Source organism: Camelus ferus, chromosome 16 (genome assembly GCF_009834535.1).
Source record: "Camelus ferus isolate YT-003-E chromosome 16, BCGSAC_Cfer_1.0, whole genome shotgun sequence".
Taxonomy (NCBI): Eukaryota; Metazoa; Chordata; class Mammalia; order Artiodactyla; family Camelidae; genus Camelus; species Camelus ferus.
The window spans coordinates 38,555,210-38,580,839 of record NC_045711.1 but is presented as its reverse complement, the minus strand read 5'-3'; the positions used below and the strand labels follow the sequence as shown (position 1 = coordinate 38,580,839).

General features: G+C 38.0%; 2 protein-coding genes across 7 annotated transcripts in view; one reads left to right on the top strand and one right to left on the bottom strand.

The window, feature by feature from the left end:
• Window positions 1-7,694, bottom strand: part of SMYD4 (SET and MYND domain containing 4) — a 59,238-nt gene extending 51,544 nt beyond the window's left edge. For all 5 annotated transcript variants that reach the window (XR_004311748.1, XR_004311747.1, XR_004311746.1 and 2 more), the window contains exons 1-2: window positions 7,336-7,694; window positions 6,126-6,271 (exon numbers count right to left, since the gene is read on the bottom strand). Coding sequence is in view for 1 of the 5 variants with exons in the window: in XM_006185055.3 (XP_006185117.1) it covers window positions 6,126-6,259 (134 nt within the window). In the remaining 4 variants the exon portion in view is untranslated. The remainder of the gene's footprint in view (window positions 1-6,125; window positions 6,272-7,335) is intronic.
• A 95-nt stretch (window positions 7,695-7,789) lies between these two features.
• Window positions 7,790-25,630, top strand: part of RPA1 (replication protein A1) — a 46,736-nt gene continuing 28,895 nt past the window's right edge. The window contains exons 1-5 of one of the 2 annotated variants that reach the window (XM_014559567.2): window positions 7,790-7,951; window positions 18,022-18,072; window positions 19,130-19,208; window positions 19,868-19,976; window positions 24,676-24,764. In XM_014559567.2, coding sequence (XP_014415053.1) covers window positions 7,919-7,951; window positions 18,022-18,072; window positions 19,130-19,208; window positions 19,868-19,976; window positions 24,676-24,764 — 361 coding nt within the window. In that variant the 5' untranslated portion in view covers window positions 7,790-7,918. The remainder of the gene's footprint in view (window positions 7,952-18,021; window positions 18,073-19,129; window positions 19,209-19,867; window positions 19,977-24,675; window positions 24,765-25,630) is intronic. The other variant, XM_006184997.3, reaches the window with a different exon arrangement.

Genomic DNA, 25,630 nt, shown 5'->3' with positions numbered 1-25,630 from the left:
ACATCTGGTAATAAAATTTCAGGGGGAAACCATTCCCTGTGGTTGGAGCTGGACTGACCCCCAATTTCGCAACAGGGTTGGGCATGTGATACAAGCCGGGCCAATCAGAGGAGCTAGGGAAAGGATGAGTTATTCAATAAATGATGTGGAAAAATTGTCTGGAATAACACTTAGAATATTCTTTCACATCATACACAAAAATAAATGCCAGATGGATTAGCGAGCTCAAACTAAAACACAAAACTACAAAAAAAGTTAGAAGAAAATAAAGACTATTTTTTATAACCTTGGGGAAGAGTAGAATGTTCTAAGACACACAACCTAGAAGCTATAAAAGAAAATGACAGATATAGCTGTAAGTTAAAACACATGCACACGATTTATATATAATGCAAAAAACCGTAAGTAAACTAAAAAAGATAAATACGAGACTAGGAGAAAAACTTAGTAACATACATAGCAAAGAATTATACAGCCAGGTTTATAAAGATCTCATATAAATTAATAAGAGGAAGACAGAAACCCACTTAGAGAAATGGGCAAAGGACACAAGCAAATAATTTACAGGAGAAATATAAACAGGCTGTAATGTGGGAAATGGTGCATTCCTTCACTAGTAATCAGAAAAATGTAAATTAAAACAAGATTATTTTGTCTTGAGGGTTGCTTTCTAATGTTGGTTAGGCTATGGGAAAGTGATTTTCATATGCTATTCATGGTAGACTGGTGAAGTCTTTTTGGAAGACAATTCGGCAGTATTTATTAAATTTAAAATGCTCATAACCATTGATGAAACAATTCCTCTTCTAAGAATGGATCTTAACTTCTAAATATACATACAGAAACACACATAAAAATTGTTCAGTGCAACACTGTTTGTAACAGTAAAAAAAAAAAAAACAAAAAACCAACCACCTGGAAATAACTGCCCATTAACAGGGAAAAGAAGTTGTGTCATATTATACTAGCAACATTGTGTGGTTGCTAAAAAGATTAAGGGTGTGATGCTGGAAAAAACCTCACAGAACAAAGCATAAAATATAATCTAACAAAAAATAAAGAAAAATATATGTGCATATCTATCTACAAACGCATGAGAATATGTAAAAAAAGAACTAGAAAGCTCTAATAACCTGTGATTATCTCTGTGAAAGAGAGTTAGAAGGCTAAGGGGGAAACTTTCATGTTTTACTTTATTGAACACTGTGGCAATCATTTGCAATGAGAATGTATTTGTATCTTACTAACATCTAAAAAGAGAAAAATAACAAGCAAAAAAAAAAAAAGTATAACCCTAATTGTACCTAGTACCTGAAACGGCAAGGCTCAACACTGAACTTATTAATTTATCCAACCAAAATCTAAGTGCCTGTTATGCACCAGACATGGTGATAGTTACTGGCACGAAGATAATCATGTCAACATTGAACTTGAAAGGTATGTGTTTATGTGTACATGTGAGGCTCTCATTCCTGTGTCATACTGAGCATTCATATGTGCCAGTCACTGAACAAGAGCTTTATCAAACTGCCATTCAATCAATATTTGTTGAGGACCTGTTTTTTTGACACTACACTACTCCGGTCTGTAGAAGGACAAATACAGACATGGTCCTTGCCCTCATGGAGCTTACAGTTTAGTAGTAGAGATAGACATTAATCAAATGATTACACAAATATAAGAAGGAAAGGTATGCTGTATTTATTGTAAATGCATAAAAAATGAAGATGATCCAAAAAAAAAAAAATGAAGATGATCCAGCTGGGAGTCAGGAAGGCTTTCCTGAGAAAGATCTGGCTGATCTTGAAGGATGAGCAGAAGTTAACTAGGTCTCAGGGCATGGTGGAGTGCACAGCAAAGGCATTTCAGGAAGAACCACCCCAAGAAAAGGCCCTGTGACAAGCAGCAGCCTAGTGTGTATCAAGAACTAAAAGAAGGCCTGTACGGCTGAAAGGGGAGTGTGGGGAGAGAGGAGGCCAGAGAAATAGGCAGTGGTCACACTGCAATGTCTTACTGGCTGTATTAAGAATTTTAGTCTTTACTGTAGTTTTATTAAAACAGTACATGTCTGGTTTCTCCCTATTCCTTGGGTGTGAGTCTCCTGAGCTTTTGGTTGAGAGCCTAGAAGGTCTCTGTCTTCTCATGCCTGAAAGCTTTGGTCTCAGGACGTTTTGAGCTTAGATTTGTATGTGTGTTTGTTGCAGGCCCCTTTCCACTAGTGGGATTTTGCCCCTCAGCATTGCAATACCACAGGAGATTTTATTCTGCATTTTTGGTAGGCCATCTATATTTTCTGAGAATTCAGTAAATATCCCATAAGGCAAATTGACTCTAAATTTGGGCCTTGAGTTTGGGCCTCTTGTAGTTTCCAGTCCATCACATCAGCTCTAAATGACTGCCAAAAGGTCTGCTGGTTTCAGTTTCCCCTAGTCTAGTCCCTGTGCTTGAAGCCAGCCTGATCCTCAGCCTTTAATTATCCCCAAGAGACAATGGCTAGTGATCACCTAGGAAGGAGTCTTCCCTCTCTGGAATTTTAGTTCATCTAGTCCTTGTTGCTCTATGATGTCTTTAAAAACATGATTAAAATATCAACTTTTTTAGTTGCAACAAGTACTGTCTGTTCTAACCTATTACATGCTACCCAGAAGCAGAAGTCCTATTTGCCAAATTTGAAAGCAATCTAGCGTTCATATCCTACAATGGACAAAATTTGGAAACGGATTTAATGAGGTGTGAGGGAGAAGGAAAAATTAGGCACGACTCCTAGGTTTCTGGATAGCAACTGGATGGATGATGGTATAATTCACTCAGGGTTCATGATGATCTGAAGTAGAAAGGGGGAAGATTGTTGAGTCTGGTTTTGGATATGCTGAGTATCTTTGAGGCTTTACATAGTCAGCTGGATTCAGAGGGGAAGTGAGGGCTGGAGATATAATTTGAAGGGTAATCAGCGTATAGGAGATAACTGATGTCATGGTTGTGAATGAGGCTGCAGGGTGAGGTAAGAGAAAAGGAAAGAGGGCCTAGGCTGGAGTCTTGAGGAACTTCAGTATTAAAAAACCAGGTGAATCACTTCTTTGATTTATATTCCTTTCCACGCTCCAAAACTTCAAATTTGGATTCTTGTGAATTATTCCTTTTTGCTGTTAGTAAGCTATACCAATTTATCTTGTGAAAACTCTTATCATCCAAAATTTTCATCAGCAGTTCTTCATCATTTTTGGAAATTCTGTACAGGGAATCCAGAGATCTTGTAGGGTTTTAACATTATTTTTCTTTTCTTTTCTTTTATATGAACATTTTTTTACTGAGTTACAGTCATTTTACAATGCTGTCAAATTCCAGTGTAGAGCACAATTTTTCAATTATACGTGAACATAGATACATTCATTGTCACATTCATTTCGCTGTGAGCCACTAACATTATTTTTCAAATTGTAGGTTATGACTCGGTAGGTCATGAAAACAGTTTAGCAGGTCCTGATTAGTACTTTTACAACGAGATCAGTAAAAGGGAAAATTTCAGAAAGTACATCACATGGGGTAAACATCTACACTTTCTTCCTTGGTAAAATTTTCCAGTCTCATGGCTCAAATGCCATTTAATTCCCGTATTTGTATCTCTAGCCCAGGCCTCATAAACCCCACACTCATTTAGACATCTTCACTTGGATGTTTACTAGGTATCTCCAACTGAACTATGAACTCCTGAACATCCTTCCCAAAAAGAGCTCTACCTGCAGCTTTCCCACGTGGTGGTGATTTCATCCTTCCACCTTCAGCCCCTTAGATCTAAATTCCCAGAGTCACTTTTTACTTCTCTAACACACTGTATTCCATCTGTCAGGAAATGCTGTTAAGTACACCATCAGAATCTAACCACTTTTCATCATCCCCACTACTGCCACCTGGTCCAAATTACTATCACCTCCTCTCTCACCTGGATTAAGGCAACAGCCTCCCAAAAGGTCGCTTTATTTCCATTCTTGCTTCTTACATAGTCTACCCTCATCACAGTGCACAGGAGTCATCCTTTAAAACAGGGATCAGCAAACTTTCTATAGAAAGCCAGAGAGTAAAGGTTTAGCTTTTGTGGGCTAAGAGATAAAATCGATACTATTACATAGGTACTTGTCTAACAGAAGAAAAGACATGTTTGTAAAACCTTTTTATTGACAGAATTCAAAATATAATAACTCACTGTGACTTTTTTTTTGCAACATAGGTCTACTAATGAGAAAAATGAAAATTTTTTTTTCAAAGGATACCATTTTGCTAAACTGGAGTTTTGCAAAGCCAGTGTTCTGTATCATTAAGCTGACTGCAATGTTTATCGTTAATAACCATTCTTAGCTGATGGCCACACAAAAACAGGCAGTGGGATGGCTGTATCCCGTAGGTTGCTGTTTGCTGACACCTGCTTTAAAATACAATCAGATCACATCAGTCTTATCTCAAGACTCCGTTAGTTTTCTATTATTGTGTAGCAGTTACCTCAAATTCAGCAGGTTAAAGCAATTCTCATTTATTATCCTCACAGTTCTGTAGATCAGAAGTCCAGGTGGGCTTTCCTAGGCTCTCTGCTTAGGGTCTCACAAGGCCGAAATCAAGTGACCTTTTATATGGAGGATCTGCGAAAGAATCTGAGTCTAAACGCCTTCAGGATGCTGGCAGAAGTCATTTCCTTGCAATTGCAGGTCTGAGGTCCCCATTTCCTTGCTGGCTGTTAGCCAGGAAGCACTCTCAGCTTCCAGAGGCTGTCTGCATTCCTGTCCTGTGTCATGTGGCTCCATCATCAAAGCCAGCCAAACCACATTCAAATCTTCTGCTTTGAATCTCTCTTATTTCCCTTTCTGTTCCCAGCTGGAAAAAAAGCTCTGCTTTCAAAAGTCTCACCTGACTGGGTTATGCCTACCCAGTAACTGTACCTCAAATTGACTAGCCTTGGACTTTTATTGGCCAAATCCCTTCCCAGCAGTGCGTAAGTTAATGTTAGATTGAATAACCAGGGGACAGGAATGCTGGGGGGGGTCATCTTTAGAATTCTGCCTACCACACCCTGTAATCACTTCCTATGCAGGGTAAAAAGAAAGACAAGGAACTAAAAAAGGGCCAACGTGATTTGTGCCACCTGCTCTTACCCAGCTCCCACGCATGTCCCACTGCCTTCCTGACGTTATTTCCTACTACTCTCCCTCGGCTTACTCTGTTCATCCACCACTAACTGTTCACCCAGTGTGCTGTTGCTCAAACATCCCAGACACACTCCCACCTTGGGATCTCGCAGGAACGCTCTTCTCTAAGGTATCTGCTTTGTTAACTCCTGTATCTCCAAGACTTTGCTCCACTTCCACTCTCTCAGTGAGGCACATCAGACCACACTATTTAATACTACAACCTGCATTCCCCTCCCAGCATTATTTCCCCTACCCTGTTCAGTTTTTCCTTTTTTCTACTGTACTTGTCACCTTGAACACATTACATACTTTACTTATTTATAATGTTTATTGTGTTCCTCCTTGCTAGAATTAAGCTCCTAAAAGGTGAGGACCTTTGTCTACTTTTTTATTTTAATGGTGTGTTTTTTATTTACTAAGCATCTAGCACAGTGGCTGGCACAAAATAAGTGTTCAAAAAAATTCACTGAACAAAGTTTTGGGAAACTCCTGTTTCAGTTTTTTATATACATATGTGTGTACGAGATTGTGATGTAAAATACATTTCTTACTGAGTAGTGCAGTCAAGAGAGTTTGAAAAATAACTGGGTTAGACTATATGACCTGTAAGGTTCCTTCCAAATATGAACACTTATGAATTTCTACGTGCACCTAGTAAATCTCTACTGTATCCTTTGGGATACGGCAAGGTTCACAGCCTAGTGATGACAGCAAGGCACTGATTATTGAAACATAATATTGACACTGAAAAAGCTAAATAGCATCTCAATCTGATCTATAATAGTAGGTTAGAAAGAACTGTGAAAACAGAAAGAACTATTGAATGTCCCAAAATCTAAAAGTCTGAACTTAATCCTTCCGCAAAAAGAGATATAACCTGAGGGCAAATGACAAGAGAGTGCATCTTCCAGACCAAAATTTCCCTGATTAAAGCTTCCATTCACTTACTGAAGAAGCGAAGATGAGTGAAGAAAGATATCGTTCAAAGTCTCTGCTGTAGAAATTGTGACCTGAATGGACTTGGGGAGCAAAGACCACTTCTGAAGTATGTGTGATGTCCACTCCTCCACAGGCAGATCCATGCTACTTCAGATCTAGAAAATGAGTAAGAAAACAAGGAATTCAGATTTCTACAAAAGCACAACTCTAAAAAATCAAGATTTCATTCAAGCAAGTGTGAAGCAACAAAATCAATTCTTATGGTCTTTTCCTATAGTTGTTTACACTCTTGCACCAATTCACTCTAACATTCCTCCATTAAGAAATAGTTATTGAAAACTGACTATTCCAGGCATCACATGAGGAAATGGTTATACAATGATGAATCACATTGGTCACCATCTCTGCCCTCTTAGACCTCCATCTACCCTTGATGGTGAGGTCAGAAACCTGAGACACATCCCAGATTTTTTTCTCACTCTCCCTAGCAACTATTAAGATAGCAAATATTTCTATTTCTTACACAGTTCAATTTGTTTTCTTTTCAATCCCCAGTTTATTCCTTAGATCAAGCCCGTACCATTTCCTGTCTGGCATTCTTTCTAGTGTCATAACTAGTCTCCATGGCCTCACATCCCCTCCTTTCCCACCCCAAATGCAATCCATCCTCCACACCAAGACAGATGTTAGTCCTTCACCTTAAATTCATCAATGCTCCTCTTAGCATTTATATAAACGCTCATTTATTCGACCCTTGGCTTACTTTCTAATATTAAGGTTCACTTCTTCCTCTGTATCCCACCATCCTGAGCTACTCAAAGCTATCCCCAGCTTGCCACGTTATTCACCTCTCTAGTTTTTGCATAGGCTCTTCATTCTTCCTGGGGCATCACCACTCTCACATGGAGTCCACCTGGCAAATTTCCATACATCCTTCAAGGCTCAGTTTATTTATTAAAAAAAAAATTTTTTTTTGGTGGGGGTTGGCAATTAGGTTTGTTATATTTATATTTTTCGTGGAGGTACTAAGGATTGAATCCAGGACCTCACGCATGCCAGGCATGCGCTCTACTACTGAGCTATACTCTCCCCACAAGACTCAGTTTAAGCGGCACTTCCTGCGGGAAACCTTCCCAGGAATTTTCCACCTGTGATTGCAACCCACTTTGTGTTTCTCCTGGGGCCCAGACCAAGTGTACCTTGAGTTAGGGCTACTCACAGCAGAAGCTCCCTCGACAGACTGTGTTCTCTTCAGAGGATAGGGACCGGGTCGTTTTTACCTTCAGAGACTCCCACTGTGCCAAGTTCAGGGTCTGGCACCTGCGGGAGTTCAGCACTGGGCTACTGAAGGAATCAAGCCACTGCTTTGACTACATTTAACAGCAGGTATCAAAAAACAGCTCTAACATTCCTCTGGACTACCAGCCGTCCGACGGCCAAAGGCCGAGCCGGGTACGTTCCCGAGCCCTCTCATAAAGCTGCCGGAACTCATCCACTTTGCCCTTCGCTGCGTCTGCGTCACGTTTCGCGCGTCCCGCAGCTTAGCGCCCCACCCCGACAACCCGCCATCCCACGACTAGGCCCGGGACCCGGGTTCCCGTGGGTCACGTGAGCCGCCCGCCGCGCCTCGGCCAATGCGGTGGCGGCTCGGCGCCTAGACCCGCCCCCAGGCCGTGCGCACGTCGGGAGGCGGGAGCGGTGCACGCAGCTGTTCGGGCCAATCGTTTTGCAGCGCGCGGGGCTACGGGAGTGAAGCCAGGGCTGCGGGGGCGTCGGAACGCGGGAGTTGTCGCGGCGGAACCATGGTGGGCCACCTGAGCGAGGGGGCCATTGCGGTGAGGATCCTCCTGCTAGCTGGGCAGGCGAGCCAGGGTGGCTGTGGGGCCTGGGCCTGTGCAAGGTGGAGAAGGCGAGAACACGGGAGGAGATAGCGGGGGCTGGGGAGGACCTGCCGGTGACTCTAGAACCATCACTCTCTCCTTAAGGGATTATTCCATCGTCTTTTAAACGCGTTAACGTTTTTTCTTCCTAACGAAGTGAAACAAAATAAGCTGTTGACTCTGGCCCGTTTCCTTCCCACGGTCACTCTCTTTCTCTTTGCCTTCCCCCATCCGCAGCGAAACTTCTCCAGAGTCTCTTTTCAGTTATTTTCCTCGCCTTCCAGTAACCCTTTAACGACTCCAATCGGTCACTCCCCTGATCACTACAGAAGTAACCCTAACTGAAGTTAGAAGTGCCTCCAGGTCGCTAAATCCGACTGATGCTTTTGAAATGTAAATCTACTACAGTTCTCAGCAGCGTTTGACTCTTGAGCATTGCGTTTTAATTGGTAACACTCTCTTTTGATTTCTGTGGCTCAGCTTGGCTAGTCTTTCCCCGTCTTCTGTGCAAGCCTGTCTGTAAATTTTGTTGACTCAAGACTGCCGTAGGCCCTCCTTTCCAAAGACAATCTCATTACCATTTATATGTCAATTGCTTACAAAATATCTTATTCCGGAGCCACCTTTACTGCGAAAGACAAACCTCTGTAATCTGCTTCCGTACTTTATATCTCGAAAATATTTTAAATTAAACACTTGTCAAAGCAAATCCATCATCTTTTAAAGTTTGGGCCTCTGCTGTTTCCTGGCACCATTGTTCATTAAATTATGCTAGCCAGAAATTGTGGAATCATTTTTCCTACAAACTGTGTTACCCTGGATGTGTAGTTCCTACCCAAATCTGGTGTGTTTCACCTTCAAGTATATCTCAAGTCCAGCTACTTCTCTTCATCCACACTGGCGCTATTGTTTCTGGCCTGCCCACTTCAACCCAGCAGAACCCTCCTCCTACCATTCATAGCATGTTCCCACCCTGTTCTTTCCTCCTCTCCAGCCTTTTTAAAAAATTTAAATTCCTGATTTCATACGCTTGCCTTCCACAGGGCCTTTGAATATTCTTTAACCTGTCTACTGCCTGAGTGGTTCTTCATTCACCCCTTGCTGCCTAATAGTAATCTTCAAGTCTCCACCCAGTTACTTCCTTGGAGAACCCTTCCTTGACTTCCCATACTAGGCTGAAGCCCTAATTCCTGTTTGTTGACCTATTATCTGTGTAACTTTAGGCAAGATATTAAACTTTGCCTTTCCTCTTCTGTCAAATGAGGCTAAGGTTAGTGGGAGGGTTAAGTGAGCTATTACATTTACAGTGCTTAGTCCCTGCCTGATAGATAGTAAATGCTTATTATACGTCACTTGTTAGTAATAATCAGACGGAATTTTGCATTTATTTGTTTCCTTGATTAATACCAGTTACTTTGTTTCCCACCACTGGACTATAAATTCTTTGAGGCCTGAAATTATGTCTGGTTTTTTTGCTCATCATAATCTCCCCAATACCTGGAGCAGTGCTGGCAAATTTGAGGTGCCTAATAAATGTTTGCTGATTGTGTATGAGGCAGTGGAAAGAAAGAGACAGAGATGGGTAGGGAAGAACAGTTGGCAGAGTTGAGTGAATATTTTAATAAATTAGGAATAATTAACCCTGAGAAGAGATTGCAAATTGTAGTCCTTGTTTATTTTATAGCTGCTACCTTGCACCTTTAAGACAAATTAGGAATTGTTCATTATTTAAAAAGAATGATCATGGTATTTAATTTGATGAGTTAGTTTTTGTTATGTTTAAAACTTTGGAAACATTTCCAGTGTTAGGTGAAGTATTACTTAGGTTTTATACATAAATGGCAAAGACATTCTTTGTGTGTGTTTGTGGTCATGGAGTGTGGAGAACCTTTGTCAAGTTTATCAGCTAAAATGAGTCATTTTAAAGACAGCCCCAGGGATAAGCAACTAACACAAATACTAGAGGCATTTTGAGCAAGAGCTAACATAAAATAAGAGATTATGCTTGGAAATACTGTGGTAAATAGAATAAATAGCATTTGTATGTTAAGTAACTAGGTAACACAGAGAAAGGGGAAGGGAACTAATGTTTTTGCTGTTTCCAATGTGCCAGATACTTTATTATAGTTAGTACTTACAGTAACCCTGTAAGGTAGATTTTTTATCATTACCATCATCTTACAGATGAAGAAATTAAACTGCAGAGAAGTTAAATAATTTGTCCATGAGGTGAGGATTTTAACATATGTGCTCTTGACTGTTACATTCTATTGCTTTGTATTTTCTTCCTTCCAGTTTTATTGAGATATAACTGACATACAGCCCTGTATAAGTTTAAGGTGTACAGCATAAAGATTTGAGTTACCTATGTCATGAAATGATTACCACAATAAGTTTAGTGAGCATCTATCATCTCATATAGATAAAAAATAAAAAGTATTTTTCCTTGTGATGAGAGCTCTTAGGATTTGCACTCTTAACGACTTTCGTATATAACATTGTTAATTATATTTCACATACAGCATTGTTAATTATATTAATCAGGTGGTATGTTACATCCCTGTACTTATTTATCTTATAAGTAGAAGTTTATCCAGTTCCTCTCCCCACACCTCCTGCCTCTGGTAACCACAAATCTGTTCTCTTTTTCTATGAGTTTGTTTTTGAATTATAATTGACCTACAGCACTGTGTTAGTTCCTGGTGCACAACACAGTGATTCGATATTTCTGTACATTAAAAAATGATCACCACTGTTGCTTTGTATTTTTGTTAGCAGTGTTGATCTGGGAAATTTAAGTCAATTCTGTCTTACGGGTACATATCATGCTATATGTCCCAGATTAACTCTTACATTCTCTATTTATGATGATACAAATAAAGTAAAAAGAATAATAAAGTAATACATGCATGTGGTTTTAGAATTGAATAAAACAGAAAGGTGTTTGATGAGCTTACTAACCTGCCTCTTGCCCTGAATCTGTTCCCTAGAAACAGCTACTTTAAAAAAAAAAAAAAACACCTTTTTGAAGTTCAATTTGATTTACATATAATAAAAACTACAATACATAGAGTAAAAAATTCATCAGTTTGATGAGTTTTAACCAATATATACCCCCCTATAACCACAGCACCCGATCTGCTCCTTCCCCATCCGCTGCCCCCATCCTAGGCAACCACTGCTCTGGGTTCTGGTTTCTATTACCGTAGGTTAGTTTTGACTGTTCTAAAACTTCATATGGAATCAAATAATATGTACCCTTTTGTGTCTGGCTTCTTTCAGCAAATTGTTTTCTCAGATTTATCCATGTTGTTTCAGTAGTTTGGAACTTTTCATTGCCGAGTAGTATGTATAAACACAATTCATTTATCTACCTGTTGCTGTTGAACATTTGAATTATTTTCATTTTTTGGCTATTATGAATGAAGATATTATGAACATTTATGTACAAGTCTTCTTGTGGAAGTATTTTCATTCCTCGGGGATGAATACCTGGGAGTGTAGTTGCTGGGTCATATGGTAACTGAATGTTCAACTTTATAAGATATTGCCTAATGTTTCCAAAGTGGTTATGAGAAGTCTAGTTGTTCCATATCCTCGCCAGCGCTTGATTTTGTCAGTCCATTTAGGTTTGCCTCTTCTAAGGAGTGTTTTGTGGACTCTCACTGTGATTTTAATTTATATTTCTCTGATGACAAATGATGTGATGAGAGCTATAACCTTGCCTTGTTCCTAAACTTAGGGGAAATCAGTCTCTTGCCATGAAGTGTGATGGTAATTAGATTTTTTTGGTAGATGCCTGCTATCAGTTTAAGCCTCTCTTCTATTCCTATCTTGCTGAAACTTTTTATAATGAATGAGTGTTGAATTTTGTCAAATGCTTTTTCTGCATCTATTGAGATGATTGTGGTTTTTCTTCTTTATTCTGTTAACGTGACAGATTACACTAATAGATCTTTGGATGTTGAATAAACTTTGCCTTCTTGGTATAAACCTCACATGGTCATGACATATTATATCCATTTTACATAGTGCCAGATTTGATTCACTAGTACTTTGTTAAGGATTTTTACATCTATGTTGGTGAGTGATAAGAGGTCTGTAGTTTTTCTTTCTTACAGTGACTTTGGTTTTTCTATCAGAATAAAACTACATCATAAAATGAGTTGTAAAGTGTTTTCTCTCCTGAAATAATTTATGCAAGATTGGGTTTTTGTTTGTTTTTAAATGTTAGATAGAATTTATCAGTAAAGCCATCTGGACCTAGAGTTTTCTCTGTTGGAATATTTTAAATTAGAAATTTAATTTCTTAAAAAAATTTAATTTCTTTATTTAAATGTAGAACTATCTAGATTTTCTGTATTTGTATGTAGTTTTGATAATTTATGCTTTTTAAAGGGACTTTTCCGTTTAATGTAAGTTGTTTTGTAAAGTTCCTAATATTCCCTTATTATCATATTTACATATCTACATATGGGATTTATAGTGATGCATTTTTTATTCCTGGTACTGAGAATATACGTTTTCTTTTTCTTGACCATACTAGCTATTGATCTTTTCAAAGAACCAGTCTTTGGCTCAATTCTGTTTTTCCTAATGTTTATCCATTTTCTATTCCATTGATTTTTTGCTCTTTTATTATTGTTTTCTTGTATGGACTTGGGTTTAATTTATTCTTTTTCTGGTTTCATATAGTGGAAGCTTAGATAATTGATTCTGGACCTTTTTTCTTCTCCAATAAGAGCATTTAAAGCTGTGTTTTTCCCTCTAAGCATTGCTCTAGCTACATCTCACAAATTTAGATAGATTTCATTCTGTTAATAACTTTCTAATTTCCCTTGTAATTTCTTCAACAGATGGGTTATTTAGAAATTTGTTGTTTAACTTTCACGTTATTTGGAGGTTTTCTAGAGATCACATTGTTATTGATTTCTGGTTTAATTCCAGTGTAATTAGATAATGTGCTATCTGTGAATTCAACTTTTTAACATTTATTGAGATTTGTTTCATTGCCCAGTATGTGGGCTATCTTGATGAAAAAATTCCAGAGGCACTTCAAAGAATGTGTATTCTGTACTTGTTAGATGATCTAATTAGGTCAAGTTTGTTGATAGTTTAAGTTTCCTATATTATTACTTCTGTATTTCTTGGTCTATTTGCCCTATCAGTTACTGAGAGAATGTTGAAACCACCGATTATAATGGTGGATTTGTCTGTTTCTCTTTTTCATTCTGTCAGTTTTTCCTTCATGTAGTTTGAAACTCTGTTGTTAGGTGAACACATTTATCATTGTGTCTTCTTCAGGAATCAGCCCCATTATTATTACGAAATGATCTTTTTCATCCTGGGTAATGTTCCTTGTCCTGAAGTCTGCTTTGCCTGCTATTAATGATACATCTTTCCCCAATATTTTATTTTTAACCTGTATTTTTATATATAAAGTGCATTTCTTGTAGACAGCAACTAGTTGGGTCTTATTCATTATGACAATTTCTTCCATTTAATTGGAATGCTTGGACCATTTGCACTTAATATAATTACATGTTTGGGTTTAAGTTTGTCATTTTGCTGCTTGGTTTTTATTTGCCCCATCTTTTCTTTGCTGTTGTCTGTCTGTCTGTCTGTCTGTCTTTTTTTCTTTTGACTTTTCCTGACTTTTGGGTTATTTGATTTTTTTTATTCAAATTTATTTCCCTTGTTGGCTTATTAGCTCTACTCTTTGCTTTACATTTTTAATGATTGTTTTAGGGCAGTGCATCCTGGCTTGGACTGCTATAACAAAATACCATAGACTAGGTGGTGTAAACAGATTCATTTGTCACAGTTCTAGAGGCTAGATAATCCAAAATCAAGGTGTCAGCAGACTCAGTTATGAGTGAGGAATGTCTTCCTAGCTTGCAGCTGCCATCTCACTGTGTGCTCACATGACCTCTTCTTTGCTGTGACTTCTGGTGTCTCTTCCTCTTTTTATGAGGATAGTAATCTCATTATGGTGGCTCTGTCCTCCTGACCTCATATAAAACTAATTGCCTCCAAAGGCCCCTCCTCCTGATACCATCAACTTTGAGGGTTACAGTGTCAACATATGAAATGGGAGGTGGGGGACAGGACGCAAATGTTTAGTCCAAAACACAGTGGTTCTCGAATGTTTTGAATACCTTTACACTCATAAAAATCATTGAGCCTCCTCCAAAAGCTTTTGTTTGTGGATTATATCTACCTTACTGTATTTGAAGTTATAACTGAGATATTTTAAAAAATCTATTCATTTAAAATAACAGTAAACTCATCTGTTAACACAATGTTTTATGAAAAACAGTTGTATATTTCAAAACAAATAGAAAATGACATTGTTTTACATTTTTGCATATTGCTTTAGTATCTGGCTTACTAGAAGACAGGATAGCTAGATTTTCTTGTCAGATTCTGCATTCAGTATTGATAACATGGTTTTTTTGGTTGAACTATAGGGAGGAAATCTGGCCTCACATATGTAGTTGGGAAGAGGAGAAGTATTTTAGTAGCCTTTGCAGGCTTCTTTTTTGATCCTTGTGATACTGTAATGTAATAAAAAATGTATTTTTGGTCTTTGTCCCTTTGCTGGCACAGAATGCCTGAAGCCCTTGGAATTTCCTTAGTGATAGGGTGGGAGGAGCTTTCTTTGTTACAGTAAGCCCCTTTCAGCCATACCTGAGTTTATTTACCTTAATGAGGTGACTCTTGATGGACCCCAAGAAAGCTTCAGGATGGGAATTAATTGCCAGGGGAACCAACTGTGTGATTAAAGGGTTGGAACTTTCTGCTCTACCCCTCACCCCGTGGGAGAATGGGTGGAGATTGAGCCAGCCACCTGTGGTCAGTGATTTAATCAATTGTGCCCATGTAATCGGGCCTTCAGAAAAATCCCTAAATAGCAAAGTTCAGAGAGCTTCCAGGTTGGTGAGCACATCTATATGCCAGGAGAGTGGCACACCCCAAACTCCAGGAACAGAATCTCCTTCCTATGCTCTGGACCCTTCGAGACCTTGCCTTGTATGCCTCTTCATCTGATTGTTTGTTTGTATCCTTTTAAGTATGTCTTATAATAAACCAGTAATATTAAGTAAAGTGTTTCCCTGAGTTCCAGGAGGGCCTCCAGGGAAGTCCTCACAACTTGTAGCCAACTCAGAAGGTAATCTGGGTAACCTGGGGACCACTTGAGATTGGTGTCTGAAGTGGGCACTTAGATAGTCTTATGGAACTGAGCCCTTAAACTGTGGGGTCTACACTAACTCTGGGTAGTTAGTGTCAATTGAATTGACTCGTAAGACACCCAGTCAGTCTGTGCCAGAGACTTGCTTCATGTGGAAAACTCATACGTTTGGCGTCAGAAGTGTTTCAAGGAGAAAAACAGTTTTCCTTTAATATTGTATCAAAACTCAACAAATGGTAGTTTCTTAAAGGTTGGTTGGAATGTAGAATTGGTCTGTCTTGCATTTTGAATCAATCTCTTACCTATGCATTATTTGTAACGTTGTATATTGGTCATTTGGAAAATACCGGTTCATTGCATTATGCAGATTTTCCAAATGTTAATGTATTTCATTATATAACAAAAATTCATGCCTATTAATATCATTACTGATTTAATCAGAAGAGTCTGTAAGAATTGGGAAGCTTTGAAGTTCCTGGTTGGTGAATACAAGTTTTCAAAAGTCCTAATTTTCATTAGAAAACTTTTTTTATCGCTGGCCACAAATATAGTTAATTCTCATTTTGTTTATTTTTGAGAAGATATCTACTAAATTTCCATGTCTGGATAACCACAGTTTGTCACTTGCCCTTTCGAGTGAAAATGATGTTCCGTGAAAAAATGTGGCCAGTTCAACTTGCAGCTCGAACAGTTGCTTTTCCTTTGGGCGACAGCCAGGGTTCAGTTTGTGGAAGAAGTACTTTTTGCATACTTTCTGTATTGTTACATGGAATTTTTTTCTTATTGTACTCCTGGATGGAGACTTTCTGTAATAAATAATTTTACTTCTTCATCAAGATTCATTTTTTTAGTGACCCTCCCCTCTCCCCGTTCAAGGCAGTGAACAATACAGTACAGTACAGTAACTACTAAGGCACCACTAGTTTTACCTACCACTGCTTTGCACCATCAGTGTAAATGTCAACACAGCTGTTCCAGAATAAACCATGAGTTTCGGAAGTAACTCAACACTTTGAACATTTTAGTATAATCTGTTTGTTGTCAAGCATTCAAATGAAAGAAGATCTTACTAGATGATTAGTTGGTGCTGACACCAGATGAACACAAGCAAAGCAGCAAGTCCAGCCACATCTTTAGATTCATCCATTCTTAAGGCAAAAGTAGAATTCTGCAGAAGAGATATTAACTCAGTCTTCATGATATATGTTGCTCTTTAATTCAACAAGTTGCTGTGTAATTTGAAAGTGACACTGCAGTGATTTCTTTTCCTGATTTTTCATCCAGTAGACAATCGTCAGTGGTTAACAGTATAAAGTTTGATTGGTCCTTCAGCCAATTTTTCATTGTATTGAATGAATGAGAGTGAGAGGGCAAAATCTTGTTTACTATGGTGAAAATAATTTTGAATTTATGTACCTTCAGAAAAGGTCTTGGGTCCCGAGGTTGCAATTTGAGAACAGCTTCAGGGTTGTAGCATACAACTTTAACTTAGGTCTACCTTCAAGTAATGTCTAGTAATTTTTGACTAGATATTGGACATTATGAATATTACATTATTCAATGTCTAGATTGTGTATGTAAAGACTATTGAGTTGTTCTGCCAGACTGTTAACTTACTTGCAGATCCGCTGATCCCCTGTGAGACTGTTGAGGGTCTAGAGAAGCTTTTACTTTGGGGCTACTTTATCCCTTTTTCTAAAGCATGGCCTTTCTGGGATCTCAGGTGTTTATTGAGTTCTCACCACTCTGGCCAACTGGAACTCAAATGTATTCTAGCCTGTGTGAGCTCCAGTAATTTTCAGCTTATAGCTCTCTAATTCTTAATCTCTGCCTGGCCTGCGGAGTCTCATTTTGTGTATGCACAACTCAGAATTCAGCCAAGACTCAAGGAAACCCTGCATAGGTTACTGAAGCTCTTCCTCTGTGTAGCTCCCTCCTGTCGGGTGCTCTGCGTCCATGGAGTCCAGCTAACTCACCCCCCAAACTCTGATCTGTGCTCAGCAGGGCTGCCACGCTCTTCTTGGGTTCCCTTTCCTGCACTATAGTCCAAAAGTGACTCTGGGCAGAAAACCAGGGTGATTGTAGGGCTCCACTCATTTGTTTTCCTTTCAGGGATCACGATCTTGTTCTACCTGTTGTCTGATATTTGAGAACAGTTAATATGTTTTTGTCCAGTTTTCAGTTTATGGTTGGAAGACCTAGTCTGGTATCATTTCAGCATGGGCAAAAGCAGAGGTGAGACAACTAGTTTTAGCTAGTTAGTTTTTCTGATGGCTACCTTTAAATGATGGGGTTTTGAAAATAAACTAAAAGTCTGATTGATAAGGATTTTTTAAGAAATTAGTTTTATGATTGCTAATAGAGTCATATGATTTAAAGTTCAGAAAGTATAAAAGAGGTTGCAGTGCATGGCTGTCTCCCACATGTCCTCCATCACCCAGTTCCTCTCAAAAGAGGCAACCAGTGTTTCATAAACATCTTTTAAGGCTGCATAATACTGTTTTAAGGGTTTACCATACTTATTTGTCTAATTCCCTACAAATGGGCACTACAGGGAAATAAATGAGCTATTATGAATAATATGAACATACGTGTTGCTAGTATTTTAGGCATCGTTAAATGTATCCTTATCAGTAGGCACGTATCCCACTTTTATGATTTTATGATTTGTCCAGAGTGACAAAACTTAAAGTAGATTTTCAGATGATAAACTCCAAAAAGGCACTTTAATGACGTTGTCTGTGGTTTAGTCCAGATACCGAACTAAAATTATGTCAAGTTTTCATCATGATTTGAGTACATATCTCATAAGAATCTGTTTTTACTTTCTCAGGCCATAATGCAACAGGGAGATACATCCATAAAACCCATCCTCCAAGTCATTGTGAGTACTTATGTATTTTTATGTCAAACGTTTTTCAAACTTCCACATAATTATAATTACTTTTGCTGGAGGACGTACTGATGTGTCCACACTAGGAAGTTCTCTCCATGATTACGAAAATCGTCCAGGCCGTGTTGCACCTCTGAGAGAGGAACCAGGTTTTTTTTCGTATTATGTTAGCCAGAGTTTGACCTTTGAGGTTCAGATGTGAGGCTTTGCCTCTCTGTTCTTTCCGCGGTTGATGGATGCTTAGTGTTGCACATCATTACTGCTGCCTCCTTGGTTGCCTTTCTGCCCTGGGGTTTGTGTTGCTCAAATCCGCCTTACATACGGCCTCCGGAGAGATCTACCTGAAATGAACTTGTCTGCATAAAATTCTTCATTTATCCTATCATTCATTTAAGGAGGTCACAAATTTTAATGAGAACTTAAAAAAATCAATAGAAGCAGAATCCTAGATCATACTTGCAGATTCTGCGTCAATAGGCCTGATGGTCTGTCTCCCTGTTACTCCGCAACTCACTGCCAGTCATCTTAGGGCTCTGTTTTGGTATTTCATTTCCTTCAGAAAGCTGCTTCTGATTCCCTTCAAGTTGGGATAAATGTCTTGGCTCTGCCCCCACATCATTATGTGCACACCTTTGCTATGACTCTGCCTCCATCTCCACCCCAATTGTAAGTCTCTTTAGGGCAAGGATTTTTTTTTTCCATTTTATATTTTTAGCATGTTTCCTTCACAGTACCTCACATATATTAGGTGCCTTGTATTTTTAAAATTGATTTTCAATCAGATTTGAGTTAGGGGAGAGAGAACACAAGAGTATTGGCAACTTACTTTATTCTCATCTATGTTGTGTTGAATAATGTTAATGGAGAGAGGTTGGTGTGAGAATTATCAAATCCAATTTTCTTTACTTAGATTTAGGTGTGAAGAGAATGGGTAAGCAGTTCAATTTGTGTTGAACTAACAGCAAATCTATTCTCCTGCCGCTTAGGTTTCCTTATCCCTGGGGACTGGGTGGACAACCTGACTAATGAATTGTTTTCTCTCTCCTAGAACATCCGTCCCATTACTACAGGGAATAGTCCACCACGTTATCGACTGCTTATGAGTGATGGATTGAATACTCTATCCTGTATGTATGACGTATAAATCTAGGAATTTGTATTTAAATAACGAAAGTGCACCCAGCACTTTGATTGCAGTAATTGGAGCATTCCAGATGTCTGCATTTGCTTGGCTGTGCCTTCATTCAGACAGAATTGCAGCTGGCATAGAGCATTCTAACAATAGACTGGGCCTAGTGGAAAGCTGCCACATGGCTTAATTAATTTTCTCTAACTGGTGCCCTGTGTTTTCTTTGACTGATTTCCCTCAGGATGATACTGACATTTAGTGAATATGAAGGGTTAGCTGTCCTATACTTGGCTTTTGGGGGTTTTATTTCTGTGTTGGAGGCTTTGCAGGGAGAAAGGAGAGACTTTGCAGAATGTATGCTTGCTATCTAGTCACAAGGTGAAGGACCTAGAAAAGATTTTTCAGTCTTGTCATGAAAGCTGAGTGATGGAAAAGATGATTTGGGGCACTTTAAGAAATACTTAATTTCAGAGTAGCAGCAGATGTTTCATGCACAGCACATTAATACTGTTTTTCACTATGTAGAGTCTGAGTAGTTTCAGTTTCAGGAACATATATTTAAGGCATTATTTTTCTTTGCTGGTACAGGTGTGATCAGCTTGCAGATTGTCATGACTGAAATGTTTTGGAGACTAAAGTAATCTCTGTGCTTTTCAGCTTTCATGTTGGCAACACAGTTGAACCATCTTGTTGAAGAAGAACAATTGTCTAGCAACTGTATTTGCCAGATTAACCGATTTATTGTAAACACTCTGAAAGATGGAAGGTATGTGGCGTGTTTTTTTCTGTTGTATTGTGTTGTAAAATGGAGACTAATTTTTGAACAGAGATGTTCATTGGATGCCAACTTTCAATTAGGAATCAAGAAGGCAATGATGAGCTTTTCAGCTAAGAATTTACAGCTGTTGAGTTCTGAACACAGGCGACTAAAACATGGCGCCAAAAGGAGAGAAATATGGAAACAAACTGGAAATTTCAGAGCAGGAGATTATAGCTGAATACAGAACTCTTGTTTCTGATCTCTTCAGCAGCACTGTCTTCAGGATTCTCTCTTAACGTATCTTTTAATGAAAAGGGGTCACTGATTAGAGCAAAAAAAGATGACATTAACTATGTAACACTGCGCCTTTTTTTACAGCCTTGAATCTTTCATGGTAAATACTTTTTTCAGCCTATATAGAGTTTGCTGAGTACCTACAAGATGCTACATGCTGGAGATACAATGGTGACCAGAACTGTTATTCACACCTGGGCAACCATTGCTGAAATACATTTTTTGTTGGGGAGAGGCTTTACATTCCATTTTTTTCTCAAGTTTTTTATGTCCAATTACACAACACAACCAAAACACATGAATAGCAAATGTGACAAGCATTCCCGTCTTAATAAGGGTATATCAGTGTGTGTTACATTATTATCCATATATTAACTTTTTGATTTATATTTGTTTATTGTGTCCTTTTAACTTTTAACCTTTCTGTTATTAATCTTGGATATCTTTTATGAACAGCATATAGTTTTAGAATTCAATTTGAGATTTAATTGGTGAGATTATTCTACTTCATTTGTTACTGCCTTTCTTCCCCCTAAATTTTCTGATCTTAACCATGTTCTTACTTTACTTTTTTCCTCTTTTCCGCCTTGGATTGATTATACTTCCTTAATTTTCTTTTTTTCCTATGCTGGTTTGGAAGTTGTATATTCCATTTGTGTTTTCTTGGTGGTTACCGTCATACTAAAAAAAATCCATATTTGAATTAACAAATTCTAAAATAGGTTAGTATTTTTACTATCCTCCCAAAAAAACAAGGGCCTTAAAATGATCTATGCTCAGTATTTTAGTTCAACTTTGATTTTATTCCCTCCAATTAGTATATTAGCTTACATAGTCAGTGCTTATTTAGATTTACCCATAGTTTGTTAGCTTACCTTTGACTGTTTCATCACACTCCTTTTTTAGTTCATTTTCCATTTTCCTGAAGAATATCTTTTAGCAGCTCTTATGGGGAAGGTTTGTGAATGGTAGAAATCTCTGTCATCTAAAAATGTCTGTATTTGGCTCTCTGTTAAACTAGTTTTACTGGGTATAGAATTCTGGATTAACACATTTCTTTATATCATGTGGCAGTGTTTTCACCCTGATAGAATTTTGTATTCTTGTCAGTATGTTTTATAAAACAATTTTATCATGCAAGTTATATATATATATATATATATGTATGTAAATTATGAAACTCACATAAACAAAAAGAAAAATCATTGTAATCCCACTGCCTAGATATGACTATTAACATTTTGTTGTATATCCTTCCAGGTTTTCCCTGTGAAGGTGAATACTTATGAATATATATTTTCTTAAAAAAAAACTTTCATAATAAATACAGTTTTATAATATCCATTTTCAACTTTATAGTGATCATTTTTACATGTCCCTAGGTATACCTCTGTTACATATTACTTAGTATTCCTTTGTATGGATTTACCATAATTTAGTTAACATTTAGATTGTGTACAGCATTTCACTATTTAAAAATTGTCACCAGTTTCTCTGAATATATCTGTAGTTCTATCTTTGTATGTGTATTCGGTTTTTTTTTTTGAGAATATGATTATTTTAATCAAAATGATGCATTGTATAATCAATTAGAGCAATACAAAAAAAGGTACAAAGAAGAAAAGGTTATTTGGAATTCATACAACCTAGAAATAGCTCTATTATTATTTAGTGAGCATCATTCCAGACTTCTCATGGTGCATGTTTATCAGTGGGGAATAGTTAGAAATCATTTTGTTAGTGGAATGATAGACACTGTTTTTTCTCTCATACTGAATAATTCAGTCCAAAATCCATTAGGTGGGGCCAAGCAAAGTGGATGTCCATAGGGGAGAGGCAGGTGGTGGTAGGGCCTGGAATCAGATGGCAGAGCCCAAACAGGTGAGGAGAGTGTTTTTGTGGGCTGGCACAGTTGCTGGAGCAGGAGTTGGTAAGAAGAACACGCGCAGGGAGAGAGTGGCTGTGGCCAGAATGGGTTGTCAGAGCCTTATGTTGTTTCTCCACATCCTCACCAACACACATAATTCCATCTGCCATAATGTTTTCAGTTAAAGTATCATGTGTATTTTAGTAATTTACCAGTGATATCTTCCTTTACTTTTTCGCCCCAAATTTTCTTGGCAATTTTTCTATGTTTATTCTTCCATGTTTATTAGTATTATTATTCCATGTTTATTCTTTCAAGTTCAAAAAAACAAGTCTTGTTGGAATGTAAAGAATTGCTGTAAATCTATATAGTATTTGATACTAAGTTTTTCCATTCAATAATATGGCATGTCAGTTCCCTTATGTCTCACATTCAGCTTCACATTATCACCCGATATCCAATGTTTCATCGATATCCGTTCCACATCTACCTTCCTTTATAATTTTGAAGCAAATCTCAGATGTTATTTCATCCAAAAATATTTTAGTATATATCTTTAAAAGATAGTAATTCTTTTTTTTATTGCATTTTTACACCTAAAATACTAAATATCCTGTCACTGTTCAGTTTCCAACTATTTGTGTGTATGTTTGTGTGTGTGAGTGTGAATAATTTATTTATATCAGGATCTAAAATGAAGTTTGAACTGCAGTAGGTTGATAGTTCCTTTAAGTCTCTATGAATCTAGTTTCCTCCTCCATATCTTTTTTCCTCCCTTAGTGTTTATTTGTTGAAGAAACCAGGTCATTTGTCCTTTATTCTCATACACAGTTTCCCACAATCTGGATTTTGCTGATTGTATCTTTATAAAAGTGCAATGTGTCCTTGTCATCTGTGTTTTCTGTAAGTTGGTATTGGTGTATTCTTTTGATGTGCTGCTGGATTCATCTTGCTAATATTTTATTTAGAATGTATGTATATTACAAAATAAAATTAGTTTTAGTATCTTGAGTGTGTTTTTTCTTAGGTTTTGGTATTAGGGTAATGCTAAATGATTAATAAGCCTTCCATTTTTCTATTTTCTTGAGTAATTTGGGTAATTTTGGAACGTAGTTAAATATCGCTAAATATCAGAGAGTTTTTATAGGGAATCTATATAATATTCAGGAACAGATAGTTTCAAGCTTATTTTGTTGAAGTAATATAACCTTGATATGAAAACCTGATAAAGGTGGCACAAACTGATCAATTGTATGTAAAAATCCAAAATGCAGCACTCAGACCATTTAAAGAATACATGATGATGAGGTTGGATTTGTTATTGCTTAAGTATTGCTCCAGACCATCTGCTTCTTTTAATCTCAAGTGGCACTGTGCTAATTCAGGCCCCCATCAGTTGTTCTGTGGTTCTCCCTGCCTCCAGGTATGTTCCCCCCAAATTCCTTCTTCATATTGCAGGTCTCTTTAAGATTCAAAAATGATGGTGACATTTGTGTTCAAGTGTGTATCGAGCAATAACTGTGGACCAGTTGCTGTGTTAAACACTGGAGGATTCTTGCTGTCGCTGAAAGTGCAGTCTAGTAGGAAAAATAGATAACATAATGAACATATAACTAAAATGTATAATACATATGAATAAGTAACCAAAAAAGGACATATAATCAACCTAAATATTAATAGTTATATGTTAATACGTATTAATTAAACCCAAAAGAGGTGATCTGAAGGAAAGAAATGATGGCTATAAAAAGGAGTACAACAGAAAACTGATCTAAACCAAAGAGTAAGGACATGTCTCTTGAAGATGAGATGTTTGAAATGGGAGACCATCACAGAGAGCTGCATGTTGAAAGGCCTTGTGGCAGGAGAGAGCATAACATACACCAGGACCAGAAAGGAAACAGATGGCTGGGAGCAGAGCACCACGGGGAGGTGGTGCGAGCTGAGCTGGGAAGGTTAGCAAGGCCAGATCACGCAGAGCTTGGAGGCCATGTGGAAAGAAAGATTCTTAAATTTTGACCCAAGATCCTTGGGAAGTTACTGAAAGGTTTTAATCAGAATTAAAAGTGGAAAGTACTGAAGTTCTTAGATTATAGTAATCACATAAAAAAAAAGAATCTACAGTCATATTAGTTTTCACTGGGAAAGGGTAATTGTTTAGATAAGTATATGTTCCTGCAAACAGATCATCTCTTGTGCCACATACTCTTATGTTTAATAATCTAAATTCTTATCATGTCTTTTTGCTCCTTGAAGATATGGTATGTAGTAAGGACACTGATTCTAATTAAGGAGCTGGATCGGAAATGAAAACCCTGCAATCATAAAAAGCCTTGATAATGATGCAGTGAAAGATTAAGGGAAATGCTTATGTAGGAATGGATATCATATATTTCTCAAGTTATTCAGTAATGAAAAACAGTTGACAAAGGGAAATAGTTTTATCACAGTGATTATTGGGGGAAAGCTTTTTAAGTAGCTTGTCATTTGAAGGGCTTCTGAATTTATTTTTCCTAACATGTTTCTGTTTCTCTGCCTTTGTAGGAGAGTGGTTATTTTGATGGAGTTAGAAGTTTTGAAATCAGCTGAAGCAGTTGGAGTAAAGATTGGCAATCCAGCGCCCTATAACGAAGGTAAAATGCTTTTTATAGGTTGTAGCACTCAGTTGAATACCTCTTTATAGATTTGGAATTCTACCTTTTGGATATAATTTGATTTGTTAATCTTACTAAAACGTGTTTTCAGGGGTCTAGGAATTAGGTTATTCTTTCAGGTTGGTTTTTTTTAAATACTGAAGAAATGGTAGTAAGACTCTGTAAAGGAAAAACCTCTCCTGTTTTTCTCTACAAACAACAGTCATACTTTTGGCTCTTCTGTGACCAGATGTATGGATTTTTTAACACCCCATGATAGGCAGTTCTTAAACTCTGGGACACTAGCTGGGTCTCCTACAATTCATTTAGTTTTGACGCTAGCTACTGGAGTTAGCGACAGATCCCCCAGGGTAAGGGCTCAGTCCCACGAGACTGCCTCCACCCCCTCACCCCCCTAGTCAGGTGCCAGTCAGAAGTCCAGATTGTTAACCTGTGCTTCTGACGAACTGCCTATAAACTGGAGGTTCCTACACCTCTCTCAGGTTTGATTAGGTTAATTTGCTAGAACAGCTCACAGAACTCAGAGAAAGTTTACTTACTAGATTACCAGTGTATTACAAAGGCTGTAAATCAGAAGCAGGAGATAGAAGGGCAAACCTAGGGCCAAGTGTGAGGAAAGGGGTGCAGGGCTTCCATGCCCTTGGGGCACGCGGTCTTCCCCAAACCCTGCCCTTTGGGGATTTTATGGAGATGCCCTTACTCTGGTGCGAGTGATTAAATTGATTAAATCACTGGCTGTTGTTGATTAGTTTGACCTCCAGCCTTCTCCCCTCCCCAGAGGTGGGGGAAGGAAGTTGAAAGTTCAGCTCTCTAATCCTGTGGTTGGTTCCTCTGGCAACCATCTT